This window comes from Bos javanicus, chromosome X (genome assembly GCF_032452875.1).
Source record: "Bos javanicus breed banteng chromosome X, ARS-OSU_banteng_1.0, whole genome shotgun sequence".
Classification (NCBI taxonomy): Eukaryota; Metazoa; Chordata; class Mammalia; order Artiodactyla; family Bovidae; genus Bos; species Bos javanicus.
The window spans coordinates 370,124-388,854 of NC_083897.1; the positions used below are offsets into that span (position 1 = coordinate 370,124).

Sequence of the window (18,731 nt, forward strand, 5' to 3'; positions counted from 1 at the left end):
GTGTCTTTTTGAATTATGGTTTTCTCAAGGTATAATTTTGTTTTAAATCTTTTCTTCGCTTCTGTTAATACTTTTCCCCCAAATTTGAGACTGTACCTCTTTCACCTTATCATGTGGTCATATTTCAATACACTGTCTCTTCTTACTAAAATAATATATTCTTGAAAATGTATTATAGACTAGAGGAGGTTGTACTAGAAGTTAAGAAATTAAGATCTGGAGCCAAAATGCCTGTGATCATGTGCCAGTTCTGCCACTTAATAATCCAAGTGACTTTGAGAAAATTACTTGTCTCTTTATGTCTCATTTTCCTTATCTATTAACTAGTAATAGCATTTCATTTATTTTGTGGTCATGAGGATTAAATGAAATCATACTCATAAAGTACTTACAGTAGTGCCTGCATATAGTAAGTGCTCAAAAATAACGAGATATAGTTTATAGATAACAAAATTTTCATGTTATAGTTATAGCTTGATTATTTTTCCTTTGTTTCCATTCATTTACCTATCCATCCATACATGTATTCATCCATCCTTATATCACTGATTCATTTTACAAACTGATGTTTGGTACTCTGAGCAAGGTTTTCCTACCTTCAGAGAGTCAAACTATGTAAAAATCTTCAGGAGTTCACTTCTTTTGGTGGAACTCCTGCTTGTGCAAGAACACTTCTATTAATTTCTGGAAGAAGATTGAGGCTTTGCACAGATTAAATGGCAATATAGGACATTCAGATTCTGGTGGAGATGCCAAGCTTCTGAAACTTTACTTCTATCTTAGAGGTCAGTACTGGTCTAGGAAGGTCCTAGATAACCTGGTAAAATATGGGTCTGGTGCAGAATGAAATCTCTAACTTCTAAAATTAGGATTCATGCTCTAAATTAGGTAACTCAGTTTCAGGTATTTCTCAAAGTTAGGAGTTCTAATAGTGTTGAGAGATCTATGCACCAGTCACTGGTATAGAAGAGTCCCACAGAATCCTATAAATTCTGGAACAAACAGTATCCACAGGTGTAATTTAAGTATACCCCATGGTCTATATTTTCTAAGCCATGTTGCATTGCCCTGACAGGTAGGTTTGTTGTGTGACACCAAACTTGTCATTTGCTGGATCTCTTTGTCCTCCTTGAGTATCAAAATTCCATTCTGAGATAAGTTTTTCCTATACTAGTTAAGGGTTTATTACAAATTAAAGAGTTAAAGCAGCCACCCAAATATTTTGGGAAGCAACCCACAACCAAAGCATCAATAATAAAACTCAGGTCAACTTCCTATATATCAATCAAAGCACCATATCCAAAAGGTCAAGGATGTAAAGAATGACCTTTACATTTTATACACTAAGTAGTTCTTAGTTATTGTTTTTGAAAAAGTATCAGAGGACATAGAAACCTTCAAACAGTTAAAATGAATAGAAATTTAAAAAGTTTATTCAGACTTTAGTGAACACTCAGATATTTGTTTATTGGAGATCTATGTTATTACACATTTCACTTTTTATGATTATAAATACAAGTTAAATGTAGGAGTACATGTAATCTATACTATATTCCTAGCCCTACTCAATATGTAGCTATATCTTAAATATAAATTCATGCTAAAGTGAAATATAAAAAGATTATTATTCATAATATAAAGTAGAAGTGCTCATTCCTTTTAGCATACTATCTTGTAAATAATGCAATGAATTAAAAGACTGGCCTTGGTTCAAGATAAAAGCTCGATAAAAATAGATATAAAAATCAACAAAGACTCCAGAATTTCTCAAAGAGAAATCTGAAACCCCAAATCATCATTCACAATTTCTTATTAATTATAATTTGAGATAAATTCCCAGTTACTTCTAGATTATAGATATATCTCCCCAGTGACATCTCGTACTGATAGACAAGGAAGGGAAAAAAAGGAGGCAATTTTTGAAAATCACTGGAGGATAAAACTTAAGAGGTACATTTGGTTTCCTGTTCTAGAAGTCTGAGAAAAGATTACATTAAGGGGAAAAATTGTTATTTTATTAAAGCCATTAAAAGATAATTCAGGGAGATCTTTTAAGCCAAGTAGCCATATTGATAACCTGTATTCCACTCTTACGTTTAAGACACAAAGGTCTCCATTTCTCTAAAGGAACTGCTTTTTCCACATGACCCATTCTCTCTCTTGCCTTGGAGCCAAGTAATTGGAACCCTAAACACACGGCGGAGCTTCTGCTGGAACCTATTCCCAACAAAACAATACAGAAAGGGATTAATGCAGCTGTTGGTGAATCCCAGGAGAATGGCAAAAGGAAGTGCCAGGTCAATGACTGCTATAACTTCACAGCTATTAATGACACCCATCCAGGCTAGAGCATCCAGGAAGGTCAGAACATGGAAGGGAAGCCAACAAATGATGAACGCCAGAACAACAGCAGCTGCCATCTTCAGAACTTGGTCACGAGTTATTCTATTTTTCCCATAGCTATTGGTCTTCAGTAGATGTTTTCTGATTCCGAAATAACATGTTGCTATGAATATTAAAGGGATAATAAAACCAAGGATATTTTTCATTAAGGCAATCCCAGCTGACCATTGGGCATACTTCTCAGGTGGGAAAGCCATTATGCAAGCATTCACCCCTAAATATTCAATGGTTCTGACATCCCGGAAATAAAACGTTGGCAATGAGGACAGACAAGCCATACACCAAACAAGGGGAACTATATAAGATGCTTGCCAGGGATTTCTTCTTTGAGACAGAAAGGGGTAAATGACAGATTGGTACCTATCAACACTCATGCAGGTGATAAAAAAAATGCTTGCAAACATGTTCAGGGTCAGGAAAGAACCAAAAAGTTTGCACATTACAGGTCCAAAGAGCCAGTCATATCTATGAGAATAATAGGTTGCCCAGAGAGGAAGAGTAGCCAAAAGAAGTAAGTCAGCCACAGCTAGGTTGAAGATGTAAATGCTGGAAACCTTCTTAGGACCCTTTTGACAACAAAACAGTGTAACCACAATAGTATTGACAAGAAATCCAACTGCAAAAATAATGTAATAGAGAACAGGAATTGCATCTAAATGCTTATCCGATGGCTTATGTGAGCAATTAAAGGTAGATTCATTGCCAGAAATGTTCACAAGTCCAACGTGAAGACTGCTGGTAATGTTTTTGCTGATGGTGGCAAGGGAGAAGTTGGTCTTCATGTTGATTGAAATGTCAGCAGCTCCTAATTTTTACACCTTCTGAGGGAAAAAAAAGAACTTGTAGAACACATACAGAATTTAGGATATTATCAAGTTGTTAGCATTATAAAAGTTTGTTGAAAGCAAAAAATGTAGGTTATTATAGAAAATATTGGGAAACAGAAGCATGCCTTATGAAATAAGAATGGACTTTACTTCTTGAAGAAGAGAAGAGAATTCTCTCAGTAATACTAAGAAATTAAGACATTCTGGCATCTAGACTGAAAATTCTAAGCAAAACTACTTTTTGCCCTTCTTTTCTATTGTCAAAAAGGTTAAAGAAAATTAATATTTCAAAAGGTTAGCCAGAATAAGAAATATGTGAAACAAATAAAAAGAAACAAGAAAAATTACCGTTTCAAAAACACATGAGCACATATCTCACTCTGTATACTTTCTAGAAACTACACCACTGCCTACTATTGCATAGAGAAATGCCTTTTTCAAGTAACTAATTATATACAAATCATTCCAGCTATGGAGAAATAAGTAAAATAAACTATGGAAAAAATAAGTAAGTGTACAAAAGACTTAAAGAAAATATGCAAAAGGAACATATTGGGATAGTGGGTTATGGCTGGTTTTTACTAATTAAAAATAATTCCTATAGTTCTACTTTTCCATTGTTTTCACAATAATAATATAATTAAGAGGTATTTATGGAATATGTGCATATTTTTAAAACCCCCATCACATTTTAATAGAGACTATTACTTTTACATATGGATATTTAAGTTTAATCCATATAAAAGAAAAGCTACTTATTTTAATTAGGAACAGAAAACTAAAAAATACCAAAATTGGATTTACGGTCAAGTAGAAAAAATTGTGTTGCTCAATGAAATAAAAATTGAACATCAATGATTAGTCATAATATAATTGTATCACTTTTTCCTTTGCTTATTATTATTATTATTATTTTTTAGTTTAACAGCTAAGTAGTAACAGTGCTACTTGGCTATTGAATATTATAACCAGTATTCAGATTTTTGTGATACTGTTATTTTTAATAGCAACATTATTTTAAAACAAAAAAAAAGTTAGCTGAAGATAACACAGTAAGGGAAAGACTATTCCTTTGGATAGTTTCAAAACACATATAAATAAACTACTCAGTGAAAATGTAATCAGCAAAGAATCTCTTAATAAACAACAAACATCACTTTTGTTTAGAGCTTTACTCTTTCATAATCTTGACTTAACAAATTAACATGAAAGAATCTAAAATAAACTCACTTGAAGACTTACTCGTTGTTCGAGTTTAAAACTTAGTTATCATAAATCAGCTTGCTTCGTTCTTAAGTGCATCCCTGTAAAAGAAACAGTAATTTAATAATTTAGGAATTTTGCAAAATACAGTGTTAAAATACAGGAAAAAGGGAAAGCACATCCATAAAAAAATTTTCATTTAATGTATGTTTTACTTTCCAAATAGAGTATGTATAAATTGTGCAGACCTACCTTAAAAATTCAGGCTGAAGAATGCTTTTAATTTTGTGCTTATTAGTTCCCTTAGAGTCAGGGACGTAATAGCACCAGATCTCTGGTTTCCTTCTTATATATTCCGTCTGTCCACTGGGAGCCTTCAACCTACATAATTCTAGGTCTGACTTATGAACACTTGCCAGCTTTCCAGTGGGTTTTTTTTTTTTTTTTTTTTGGCTGCAAAACATTAATCTGAAATTCTTACTGTCTCCAATCATAACAGCTCATTCAAATAAATCTCAAACAAAAAAAATGAAGTTTCCACAAATGTGTTAGAGAATTTTGAAGTCAGTGGCTTACTTTAAAAGAAGAATATAATTATTTGCAGAATTTTCTCTTTCTTTTACCCCGATACCGGCATTCTAAAGTGAGTTAAGGAGTGGAGGTTAGGGAATTTATTCTAGTAGTTGAGTTAAATTCCACCAGCATCTTTTACAACTTTCATTACTTTTTGAAAAATTTTACCCCGGTTTAATAAAAGAACAGCAGCAACTTTACTTGAAGTCTAACATTTCTAAAATTTCTCCTTTGTGTTAAGCAGTTTTTGTTGGCTTTTGCTGGAGAGATAGTGACAGGAAGGAAATAATTCTCATGTCTTCTAAAAGAAATATTAATAAGCATTGTCTCCTTTCATGGGTCTCTATCATATTTGTGGTTTAAATACAAAGTATACAACATCAGAAGGATTAGGCAGCTATTGTAGCCCAGATTAGTGTTGTTTTTCTTTTTGTGGGGTTGAGGGTGGTTAGCCTTACACAATAAGTATAGAAGAAGCAAGAGTGACAAAAGAAAGATAAATACATGTGATGGTAGTGATTATACCAGTTGACAATAAATCCCATTTGCCAAACACTGTGCTAAGTGCTTTATACTCAATACTTTCATAGATAGACAATAGAGCATACCAGTGTATGTACATGGCCTCTGGGTTCCAATTACCTGGTTCACAAGCTCAGCTATACCACTTAGTAATTCCATGACTATGGCCAAGTTACTTTCCTTCTTTGTGTCTCAGTTTTCTCATCTGAGAAATGGGGATGATGTTAATTACCTACATCATGGAGTTATAAGAATTAAATGAGTTGTTATGTTTAGAGTGCTTAAAAATTGTGCCTAGCACACACTAGGTACTATTATAAGCTATTACTATTACCTCCGTTTAAAAAAAAATCAGTACAGTAAGGCTCACAGAATTTAAATAGCTTTTCTGAAATCACATAGGTATTAAATGGGGACATTTGATTTGAAACCAAGGCACTCTAATGTCAGTACTCACAGTCTTAACTGCCACAGTACAGGAGGCAGTATTAGCTGGCCCTTTAATCTCACCCTTGTCCTGGCAAAAAGAAAACATGCAACATTTACAAAAAAGTCCTTGCTGGCCATTTATAAGCTGTTACAAAAGCACTGAAGAAGGGGGGAAGAGTTTGAAGGATTGTTGCATGGGAGAAAATATTTTTCATTTTCTTCCCAAAATGGAGGCCACAGGTAGGCAAAATGTATGACTAGTTAACTGCAGTGAGTACAGAAAACCAGAGAACCCAGGACACTTACATGAGTATAAAGGATTCCAGTTATTTCTACTGATCGTTTTTTTTTTTTTTTTTTCTGGGAGCAGTAAGAGTGCACTTAGCCAGGCTGCAGGCTGCAGGAGAAGTAAGAGGGCAGGCAGACTCTGAGGAGGTTGCTGGGGACCTAAGTAAAGGTCCCACAGAAGTAACACAGCAAAGGGAGGGTGGGTTACAGAAGACAAATTACAAATGACATGAAACAAAACAGATGGCTTTTGACATTTGTCTGTTTTTCCATTCATTTTGAAGTTGATACTATAGTACACAGACAGATGGGATCAGCAAGAAGAGGTCACCATTGCCTGAAAAATATAGTATGATTCAAAAGTTTGCACAATACTATTTCAGTAGACTGTTTGAACATGGAGCAAATTCTACTCATATACAGACACAGCATTTTATGAAATCTCAAAATATTTGCTTCCTATGTTCTGGACAGATTCAGGTTGAGGCTCTGTCCAAATGATGGAAAACTGATGTTTGGAAAACAAATGAGGGGGCACATATGGTTATCGGCAGGAGAGTTTAAATGGGAACTGGTTTCACTCTTTGTTTAAGCCTGGTTTCTCCCTCCATTTCAAATGTTTGTTTTTACCACGTACAGGGAAATTTTCCAGGCCAGGGCCTCCTGAGTGGTCACGATGGGTCAGATTCCCACCCTGCTCTATTTCTAGGCCCCTCTCATGCCCCTTTTAAAGAAATAGCCAGGAGGTGAGCTATAAGCTTTTGAGAACAAACTGCAGACTCGCCTCCGGGAGACCTAGCCTTGAACACCCCCGAGGAGTAGGAGACCTTGTCTAGAGCTTTTGTCCTTCATTACAGTAAGTTCTGACATAAATAAAGTTTAAAGAGGCACGCATTTCCCAGAAGATTTAAAGAACATTTACTCTGTTTCTTTATAATTTTAGGAGTAAAAATTTTCGCAGGTCAAAGCAAAACTATGTAACTACAGAGAGATAAGGGAGAAAAAAAGCAAAAAGAAAAGAAAAAGCAATGGAATAATAATATTGATACCACTTGAAGTGAAAAACATAGCATATTATTGATTCAGTAAAGAACTCCAAGTTAAACCAACAATGTAAATACACTTGAGAGTCAAATAAATGTCAGTCAGGAGAACAGTACAACACACAAAAAATCACTCTCCTGGGGGCAGAGAGTAATTTTTTCTGCTGGAAGATTGACTTTAAAGCCCCAGGTCATTTGAATAAATTATGTAGCTCTTCAGGACACGTGCAGCTTGGCTAGCAGAATTAAACAATGGTAAATCACATTGGATTAACATTTTTCTAGTGAATACTTTTCCTCTATTGTGAGATTACTTAACACTAAAATTTAATGGGTCAGGTTTTTAAAAAAAGGAGGAAGTTCTCCAGAGGAATTTCTCCTCTGCTAAAAATCTCGGAAAAAAAACCTTGTCTGTCTCTCTTATCCTCACTCACACACACAGATTAGGTTTTGAAGGAAAAAAGAAACTATAAAGTACAGGTCTGGATATGCGTGCCCTAGTTATAAAGGTGAGGATTAGAGGTGCAGACCATAAAATGATTAAATATATACTGGCCTTCTTTTTTAGTTTGTTTTTAGTTTATTTTAATTTTCCTCCACCCCAGCTACCTCTCTGAGTCCCTATCCAGAACAGTAGTGTTCTGGGAAGCACACTGACTGAAACCGCCCACCCTGGCCAGGCACCATAGTAACCATTTGCATGAGTTACTTTATGACAGGAGGTCCTAGTAAGGAACATGGAACTAATAAGCCACTACTAATCGGAAGAGTTCAGAAAAAGTGAAAGGAAGATCCCACATGTCTGACCACCTCCCAGAATCCTTATCGCTGGCATCCATTTTTGCTGAGCAATGAGTGCACCACCAGAAAGGACTGAGTCACAATGATTGGCCAAAGATAACCCAGAAACTAACCCTATCACCATAAAACCCAAGACTGTGGGCCATGTGGCAGAGCAGTCCTTCTGCTTTCCCTTACCCTACTGCTCTCTGCCTGGGTGCCCTTTCCCAATAAAATCTCTTGCTTTGCCAGCACATGTGTCTCCTTGGACAGTTCACTTCCAAGTATTAGACAAGAGCCCACTCTCGGGCCTTGAAAAGGGTCCCCCTTCCTTCAACAGTAGCACTTCCACTTTTCCCAACTTCAACACACACACACACACACAAATACAAATCACACCTCATTACCCACATATATACTTAACACTAATCTTTTTTCAATTCAGTTACCATAGCGAAGCTTTACTTTAATTACCACTGGACTTTTCCAAACCTGAGAGTCCCTGAAAGGGGAGAGTTAAGAAGATTGCCTTGTCGTTACGTCTTTGCAGATTATTTTTGTGCCTCTCTTTAGCTTTCAATATAATGAGAACAAGAATGTCAGGATGAATGCAAGTGAGAAAAAAACAATAAGGATCAGAAATAGCCATCATATTGACCATTTTGTATAAACCAGCCTAAAAAATTCAGTAAAATGGCCAATATGAGTGATTGTATCATATTAACTGACTGCCTAGGCATCACAGAGAGTAAGAGGACTATTAAATCAGCTAACAAGGTGGAATCCATGCAGTGAAATGAATAGATGTCTGACTCAGTACATTCCTGAGGCCAGTTGCTTCCAGTTGAACCTGATCACAAAAACATAAGGAGAGGGAAGAGTTCCAATTTCCCTTTGGCTCAAAGGCATCTGCAGGCCTGAGCATCATGTTCAGAGCAGGATCTCACAAAAGACACCCTAAATCTACCAAATAGCATCTCAATGTATGTAACCCAACTGTTGGAAAGATAAACAATTACAAATGAACATATAGTTTTGTTCATATTCAAAATATCAACTAACTGATATGACATTTTCTCCTACTTATCTGAGTAAATTGATTATGTAGGGTATCACAATATGCATTCCAAAATATGCCACTTTGGCATAAGGATTATTTTGAGCTAAAGACTGAAAAGAAGCAGATACAAGAAAAGCTCTCTGTCTTCCCCCATCTGCCTAAAAGTGGGACATAAATTTGTAAATATGTCTCTATTTCTTTTACCAGGAAGAGCAGAATTCTTAATGAATAGGAGAAAACTTCAGACTCTATCAGCCCAGAGGTGGATACCAAGAAGAATCTACATAACAAGTCTTACTAAATAATTTTTATTTTCCATTAGTTTCCCCCATATAGAGTTGACCCTTGAACAAGGCAGGGAATAGGGCATCAATTCCTGGGCAGTTGGAAATCCGTGTGTAACTTTACATTGGGTCCTCCATACCTGTAGTTCCACGTCGGCAGATTCAACCAACAGGGAGTCATATACAGTAATATAATTTATTGAAAAACATCTGCATGTAACTGGACCCTTGCATTTCAAACTTGTGTTGTTCAAGAATCAACTGTATTTATTTTCCCACAGTTTGCCAGTCAAAATCTAAACCCCCTTTCCTTTGTCTTGTCACTGCTCTGCAATTTTATTGTTCTTTGTTAAGATGATATATAAGCCCTCTGATGACTCCTTTGAGTTGAGTTACTCATGACTGAGTTCTCCGACTCAAATGCAGTATGTGTATGTTCATAAACTCTGCTTTTTTTTTTTCTACTTAATCTTTTATCAGTGAAATTTTCTGTCATAGCCACTGAACCTAAGTGGGTAATTTTTTTTCTCTCCTACAATTAATTTGACTAAATTATCCAAAATGACCAGTTAGTTAAATTGAACAAACCAACCAGTTTTCTTATAAAGTTTTAAATACCACTGTTAGATAACAAAGATGTTCTGGGGAAATGTTGCCTGGTTGGATCTCTCATAGGGGAGTAGATCAACAAATCATTAAGTTTAAAGTATAGTCCTCAGGCTTGAGGTCCAGAAACTGAATTTTCTCAGGATACCCAGTCTCTCAGCAATAAACTTGTGCCAAAAAAATTCTTAGAAAACTAATGTACCACCTTGATTTCTAACTTATTCATTTATAATAGGGATATACTACTTTGCAATGACCATAAGGCTTGTGTTCCTTATCTAAAGCACTCTCTCTATCTCCTTCACAATATCAGTAATGAAGGGAAATCAGGCTTGGTGACTACACAAATCAGACCAGGAAAACTGGTAACTGGAGGATATTTTACTTCTGCTCTGGGAAATTCTATAGCAGGCATTATCATTCTAGAAGCAGACTGATGATTCCCCCAAACCATTCTCTCCCTTACTTTTTCCTCTCTAAACCCTAATTTCTTGTAGCCACCCAATTCTATTGATACATTATTTTAAATATTACTATTACTGATGAAGCTATAGTCATGTCCCTGCTCTAGGCAGCCTAGAAAACATTAAAGCTCTTGATTGATTAATTAGACAAACTGTCAAAGTTGGAGGATGGTGAGGGTTGCAGCAGGAGGGGAAGCAATGCCCTGATGTTTGTCTACAACAAAGATAGGGGGGAAAGGTAGAATAATATCTCTCCAAAACTGGCCATCAGTTCACAGAAAATAATAAAAACAAATGGATATTTGGCTTTGTTTGAGGGACTCATTTACCCCAACCTCTCCTCCAGGCCCCTAAAAGGACAGAAAAACAATAAAATAATGTACATCTTTGGATATATTTTGCTTTTTAGGCATAAAATGATTTAAGACTGAAAGATAGAGGAAGATGACAGGAAGTATGGGGGGCGGTTCTGGGATCTTAATTCCAAAGAAGTGAAAAACAGACTTATTATTGGAAATTCTGAGACTGCTTGAGCTTTTATTTATTTATTTTTTTTTAATTTTTAATGTCAAGCTTAAAGAAAAGTTCCAAAAATAATACAAATAATATCCATATGACCTCTGCCCAGATTTTTCACTTGTTCTTATCATTTCACCCGATTTCTTTATTATTTGTCTGCTCCCCACCCAAAAAGTTTTTTTCTAAACTCTTGGAAGGCCTGCTGCAGATATCATGGTTTTTATTCCCATGAAGTATCCCACATACTTCAGTACATATTTCTGAATTTCCTAAGAATAGGGATATTCGGTCAATAACTGTAATAGTACAGTTGTCAACTTCAGTAATTTAACATGGATAAAATACTTTTATTAAATCTACTGTCTGTATTCTAATACTGTTAACTGACCCTCAGTGTCCTTTTTAGCACTTTTTCCTTCTAGTACAAGATCTAGTCCAGGATCAGATATTGCATTTCATTGTCATGTTGATAAAGTCTCTTTTAATCTGGAACACTTTTACAGCCTTTCTTTGTTTTTTATGATATTGTCATTGTTAAAGAATACTGCCCCTACTTTGTTTTTTTTTTTTTTTTTGACAGCTTTAATTTTTCAGCACTTTATTATTTTTTTTTATTTGATAAATTTAACACCTTTTATTGCCATACCTCATTTTACTGTACTTTGCTTTAGTGAGCTTTATAGATACATGTTTGTTTTTTTTTTTCCCCTTGTTAATTTTCTGTTTAGTTGATCTATCCATAAGTGTGAGTGGGGTATTAAAGTCTCCCACTATTATTGTGTTATTGTTAATTTCTCCTTTCATACTTGTTAGGATTTGTCTTACATACTGCGGTGCTCCCATGTTGGGTGGATATATATTTATAATTGTTATATCTTCTTCTTGGATTGATCCTTTGATCATTATGTAGTGACCTTCTTTGTCTCTTTTCACAGCCTTTGTTTTAAAGTCTAATTTATCTGATACGAGTATTGTGACTCCTGCTTTCTTTTGGTCCCAATTTGCATGGAAAATCTTTTTCCAGCCCTTCACTTTCAGTCTGTATGTGTCCCCTGTTTTGAGGTGGGTCTCTTGTAGACAACATATGTAGGGGTCTTGTTTTTGTATCCATTCAGCCAGTCTTTGTCTTTTGGTTGGGGCATTCAACCCATTTACGTTTAAGGTAATTACTAATAAGTATGATCCCGTTGCCATTTACTTTATTGTTTTGGGTTCGAGTTTATACACCATTTTTGTGTTTCCTGTCTAGAGAATATCCTTTAGTATTTGTTGGAGAGCTGGTTTGGTGGTGCAGAATTCTCTCAGCTTTTGCTTGTCTGAAAAGCTTTTGATTTCTCCTTCATACGTGAATGAGATCCTTGCTGGGTACAATAATCTGGGCTGTAGGTTATTTTCTTTCATCATTTTAAGTATGTCTTGCCATTCCCTCCTGGCTTGAAGAGTTTCTATTGAAAGATCAGCTGTTATCCTTATGGGAATTCTCTTGTGTGTTATTTGTTGTTTTTCCCTTGCTGCTTTTAATATTTGTTCTTTGTGTTTGATCTTTGTTAATTTGATTAATATGTGTCTTGGGGTGTTTCTCCTTGGGTTTATCCTGTTTGGGACTCTCTGGGTTTCTTGGACTTGGGTGATTATTTCCTTCCCCATTTTAGGGAAGTTTTCAACTATTATCTCCTCAAGTATTTTCTCATGGTCTTTCTTTTTGTCTTCTTCTTCTGGAACCCCTATGATTCGAATGTTGTAGCGTTTAATATTGTCCTGGAGGTCTCTGAGATTGTCCTCATTTCTTTTAATTCGTTTTTCTTTTATCCTCTCTGATTCGTTTATTTCTACCATTCTATCTTCTAATTCACTAATCCTATCTTCTGCCTCTGTTATTCTACTATTTGTTGGCTCCAGAGTGTTTTTAATTTCATTTATTGCATTATTCATTATATATTGACTCTTTTTTATTTCTTCTAGGTCCTTGTTAAACCTTTCTTGCATCTTCTCAATCCTTGTCTCCAGGCTATTTATCTGTGATTCCATTTTAATTTCAAGATTTTGGATCAATTTCACTATCATTATTCGGAATTCTTTATCAGGTAGATTCCCTATCTCTTCCTCTTTTGTTTGGTTTGGTGGGCATTTATCCTGTTCCTTTATCTGCTGGGTATTCCTCTGTCTCTTCATCTTGTTTAAATTGCTGAGTTTGGGAGTCCTTTCTGTATTCTGGCAGTTTGTGGAGTTCTCTTATATTGTGGCGTTTCCTCGCTGTGTGTGGGTATGTAGAGGTGGCTTGTCAAGGTTTCCTGGTTAGGGAAGCTTGTGTCGGTGTTCTGGTGGGTGGAGCTGTATTTCTTCTCTTTGTTCAGTTGCGCTATGGGGAGGGAGGGAGGGATGCTGCAAACAAATGACACTGGCGTGGGCTCGCAGTGCCTCAGCCACACTGGGTCTGCCCCCGCTCACGGCGCATGTAGCCTCCCTGCCCACACTGCTCAGGCTCTAGGTTGTTCCGCCGGGAACAATCCGAGGCTGGGCCTGGGTTGCATGCACCTCCCAGGTCCAAGCCGCTCAGGTTCAGGCACTCAGGTAGTCCTCAGAGGCGCAGACTCAGTTGGGGCTGCGTTTTGTGCTCTTCCCAGGTCCGAGCAGCTCAGGTGATGAGGTGTTTGGCGAGCACCAATGCTGCGACTTATCGCCTCCCCGCCACTTGGTTATCTGGGTGTAAAACCGGCACACCTTCTCAGGCAGATGTTGACCGTCCAGACCCCCAATAAGTTTTAGTTAGCAAAGAAGCCAGTTTTATAGATAATGTCGCTCTGGGGCTGCGATTGCCCCCTTCCGGCTCTGGCTGCCTGTCACCGGAGGGGGAAGGTTTGCAGCCGGCTACCTCTGTTTAGTCCTTTGTTCCGTGCGCGGGCTGGCGGTGTCTTAGGTTAGAGCTGGCTTTTCGCATGGTAGATATCCCACAGTCTGGTTTGCTAGCCCAAATTATTTTGCTCAGATAGTGCTCAGGGTATTCAGGCCAGATTCTTACTCTCAGCGATGCAGCCCGCACCGCGCCTCCCTGCCCAGCCCCCGCTTGCTAATGGTGGATGCAGGCGTCTGCGCTGCTTCTCCGCTGGAGGAGTTACCGTAGGGCTCGCAATCTGCGAGTTTTAATTGTTTATTTATTTTTTCTCCCTGTTATGTTGTCCTCTGTGCTTCCAAAGCTCGGCACGGATTCGGCAGTGAGAAGGTTTCCTGGTGTTTGGAAACTTCTCTCTTTTTAAGACTCCCTTCCCGGGACGGAACTCCGTCCCTCCCTCTTTGTCTCTTTTTTTGTCTTTAATATTTTTTCCTACCTCCTTTCGAGGAGTTGGGTTGCTTTTCTGGGTGCCTGGTGTCCTCTGCCGGCATTCAGAAGTTGTTTTGTGGAATTTACTCGACGTTTAAATGCTCTTTTGATGAATTTGTGGGGGAGAAAGTGTTTTCCCTGTCCTACTCCTCTGCCATCTTGGCGCCTTCCTGCTTGAGCTTTTAGACATTTATCTTACAGATATCTGTGGGTTTTTTTATTTGTTTGTTTGTTTGTTTTTTTATTTTTTTGGCTTGGGGGATCTTAGTTCCCTGACCGGGGATCAAACCCATGTCCCCTGCTGTGGAAGTGCAGAGTTCTAACTACTGGATCACCAGGGAATTCCCAGTCCTACAGGTGGTGCTAGTGGTAAAGAACTCGCCTGCCAATGCAGGAGACATAAGAGACACAGGTTCCATCCTTGGGTCCAGAAGATCTCCTGGAGAAGGGCATGGCAACCCACTCCACTATTCTTGCCTGGAAAATCCCATGGACAGAGGAACCTGGTGGGCTACAGTCCATAGGGTTGCAAAGAGTCAGACAGGACTGATGTGACTTAGCACACACACACAGATATTTAGATTCATGATGTTCAACACAGATTTTTAAAATCTATAACTGAAAGTAGAATTATTATTATAAATAATTTTCAATGTGTCCCCAAAGAAAACAGTTCATTTTCAGATATTTAGAAGTTGATAGATTTCTGTACAGTTATGTTATGGCACATTATTACAGTATTAACACCCATGTTTTATATTGGTCCTGTTTTATATAGGTCAAAATTGAATTATTCAGCTTTATTTTAAAAAAATTGAGATATAATTCACACACCATAAAATTTATCCTTTTAAAACATACAATTCAGTGGTTTTTAGTATATTCACAAAGTTGTGCAACTATTACCACTATATAATTTCAGTAGACTTTCATTACCTCTGAAAGAAACATGATGTCCATTAGTAGTAGCTCCCCATTCCTCCCTCCCTGCCTCTATTCTCCTTTTATTTTAAGCTTAAAAAAGTGAGCTGTAGCCTAGAGATTCCAAAAGACATTGTCTAGAAGAAGAGATAACAAATCAATATGTAAATGAATGAACTTCAAGAACAAATTACATTACTATTTTCATTGTAGTTTAGTTATTTCCAATCACATTAATCCCCACAGATTGCAGTAAACACTGATTCAGTGAACATTTAGTACTGTTCGTTTAAGTTTACTTCCCGTTAACTATACATTTTTGTTGAGTTATTTGTTCTGAACTCCTAGTCAGAAGGTTTGGCATTAATGCAAAAAACAAACATTATTTACATAGCTCCAGGGTTGATTCCATCTGAAGGTTCCTGACCTTTTTATGAAGAGAAGTCAGTTTTCACTTCCCCAGACATGAAGTCCCCTGGGGTTGTTAGGGAGGTGCTGACATTAAACTACGTGAATAGAGTACAGGAAATGGTGCCAGGCACGGTTCTGGGTACTAGACACGGTTTTCCCATGAACTTCTCAATGATCTGAAAGACCTTTATCATCCTCGTTTTATAAATGAGGATAAATTAGGAGACTGAAATACAAAGAGGTTAAATAACTTGCCCAAGTTCAAACAGCTAGTAAATGATAGAACTGATGCTCAAAGCCCAGCCATTATTTCTCCTATACCATTCTGTTAAACATGAGGCACTAGATGAATTCATTTCCCAACTCAAGGAGAACTTTCAAGCCTGCTTGGAGTCTCTGGGTCAAAGTCAGTTAGAAAAATGTTTTCAAAGCAGAATAGCCCAACAAAAGCAAATAATTGGTAAATATGATAACACTCAGGGCAAATCTCACAAGTAAAATGTTGTAAAAGGAAGATTTTTATTTCCAGAATCTTCAAGTAAATGCCTGTAGCTAAGATGAAGTCAGTAAGGTGAAAAGATCTTAAACTGCTTTGTTTATATAATTTAATTGACTATACAAATCTCTTCAGAGTATTGGAAAAGCTTTTAAAAGAAATCTAAAACTGTAAAATATATAAAATAAAAGAACAGTGCAGATACAATTTGTCCTATACTTTCCAAATGAATTTGTTTTTTAATCAGGTTGAAAATTTCTAAAAGTTTCTATTAATATTTTTCCCCTTGAAATTTTGCCAAATACTCTGAGAAGTTACAGACCCAACAGGCACTCCTATGTACGACTTGGTATCCTAAGATACTAATAGAGTCAAAGAGAAATGTGAGCTCCATTAAATATTGGGATAGGTAGTTGTAAAGAGTTGGACATGACTTAGTGACTAAACACCTAAAACAACCTAATAATGCCTTTCCTCTGCACAAGACAGTGATTCTAGGCAGAAAGGACAGATGAGAAGGCAAGTGAGGAACATCCAAGTTCATTGCTTCAGCTATTGAAAAGTAGATCTTTGAGAATATTTCAGTGATTTGGGCCAGTAGATTAATTATCGTAGTTCTGTGCTTGTTTGGAGGTTCAAGTACAGAAGCTAGAGTTCTTCTCTCTTTGGAAGGGAGAATGAAGGGATGAAACGATGATCTCCTCCACCAGCCAACTGGGCCAAATAGGGTCAGTACTGGAAAAGTTGGATTCAATATTTTATAATGTTAACCCTCTGCGTGCTCATGTAGGATACTGTTACATTATCCACACCAATTTTATAGTCTGTGCCTCATTAAAATACTCATTCTTTCTTTCTTTTTTTAAAATTTTATTTATTTATTTACTTTACAGTATTGAATTTAAAATACTCATTCTTTCAACAAACATTTCCTCAAGGCCTAGCATGTACTAGTGCTTAGGCCAAGTATTGGAACCTCAGAGATAAATAAAACTTGCCTCCTGGTTTCAGGAACTTCCCATCTAATTTATTACAAAGAATAAATGTTTTTTAACAATTTTTGTTCTTTCTGACTTTGTGAATATGAATAAGACTTAGAAGGATTTCTTAGGATAAGGAGATGAGCAAGGAGGGAAAAAAATGAGGTTCACCTGTCCTCTGGAGTGTTTTCTACTAGGAGAGGGAAGTGAAAGCAGAATCTTTCAGAATGCACAGTAGACTGGTGGGTATTGGGAGACTGATGCTGGTTCTATATTGCCACTTATCACTGGCAGAGTCCAATCCTTTCCTCTCCCTCTCTGTCATCCACTTCCTTTTCATTGCCCTTCCTCTTCCTCTCTTTCAGCAATTTATCTTTGCATTGTGTCCTTTTTACTATTTTTGTAACTTGTGTTAGACTGAAATGACAAATGTATTTTTCCACGTTACATATTCAAAGTGATAGGCACACCATGGCCATCACTGATCTCAAGGACCAGACAGTTCAAATGGTTAGATAAACAGCATATGGATCATGTGGACAGATCAAGGTAATAAAGTGACTATCACAGAGGCTGATCTAGAAGGAACAGTACTGTGTGCTTTACATTTATAGGACATTCCAAATGAACACACAACTGCTGATGACTCTATGTTCACAGATTAAAAATAAATTGAATAAAGAGGGTTTTGAAACATGTTATATCATATACACTTTTAAAAGATTTTGAATGCATCAATCTATTTTCACCCACATTTTGTCATATAGTACAATAGTGAAAACACAAGCCCTGGAGTAAGATGAACCTAGATTTGATCCTTGTTTTACCATTTACTAGCTGTGTTGAGGAGAAGGCAATGGCATCCCACTCTGGTACTTTTCCCTAGAAAATCCCATGGATGGAGGAGCCTGGTAGGCTGCAGTCCATGGGGTCGCTAGAGTCAGACACGACCGACTTCCCTTTCACTTTTCACTTTGATGCATTGGAGAAGGAAATGGCAACCCACTCCAGTGTTCTTGCCTGGAGAATCCCAGGGACGGGAAGCCTGGTGGGCTGCCCTCTATGGGGTCGCAAAGATTCGGACACGACTAAAGCGACACAGCAGCAGCAGCTGTGTTGATGAGACCATTCAACCATCTCATCTTCTGTCAGCCCCTTCTCCTCCTACCCTCAATCTTTCCCAGCATCAGGGTCTTTTTCAGTGAGTGGGCTCTTTGTATCAGTTGGCCAAAATATTGGAGCTTCAGCTTCAGCATCAGTACTTCCAATGAATATTCAGGGCTGATTTCCTTTAGGATGGACTGTTTGGATCTCCTTGCTGTCCAAGGGATTCTGAAAAATATTCTCCAACACCACAGCTCAAAAGCATCAATTTTTCAGTGCTCAGCTTTCTTTATGGTCCAAATCTCATATCCATACATGACTATTGGAAAAACCATAGCTTTGACTAGAGGGACCTTTGTCAGGAAAGTGATGTCTCTGCTTTTTAATACACTGTCTAGGTTCATCATAGCTTTTCTTCCAAGGAGCAAGCGTCTTTTAATTTTATGGTTGCAGTCACCATCTGCAGTGATTTTGGAGCCCGCGAAAATAAAATCTACCA

At 37.2% G+C, this 18,731-nt stretch overlaps 1 protein-coding gene and 1 long non-coding RNA gene across 6 annotated transcripts in view; one reads left to right on the top strand and one right to left on the bottom strand.

Moving 5' to 3' along the window:
* Positions 1-18,731, top strand: part of LOC133242915 (uncharacterized) — a 310,686-nt gene that overhangs the window by 55,988 nt on the left and 235,967 nt on the right. The window lies entirely within an intron of this gene.
* Positions 746-4,891, bottom strand: AGTR2 (angiotensin II receptor type 2). Of its 3 annotated transcripts, none has more exons than XM_061408321.1 (3): positions 4,686-4,891; positions 4,473-4,534; positions 746-3,224 (listed from the first exon to the last, which is right to left on the bottom strand). In XM_061408321.1, exon 3 carries the CDS (start codon positions 3,183-3,185, stop codon positions 2,097-2,099), a length of 1,089 nt encoding a protein of 362 aa, XP_061264305.1. In that variant the 5' UTR covers positions 3,186-3,224; positions 4,473-4,534; positions 4,686-4,891; the 3' UTR covers positions 746-2,096. The 3 variants fall into 3 exon arrangements, with proteins under 3 accessions (XP_061264305.1, XP_061264304.1, XP_061264306.1); XM_061408320.1 differs by having other exon boundaries at positions 4,461-4,534; XM_061408322.1 differs by lacking the exon at positions 4,686-4,891 and having other exon boundaries at positions 4,473-4,595.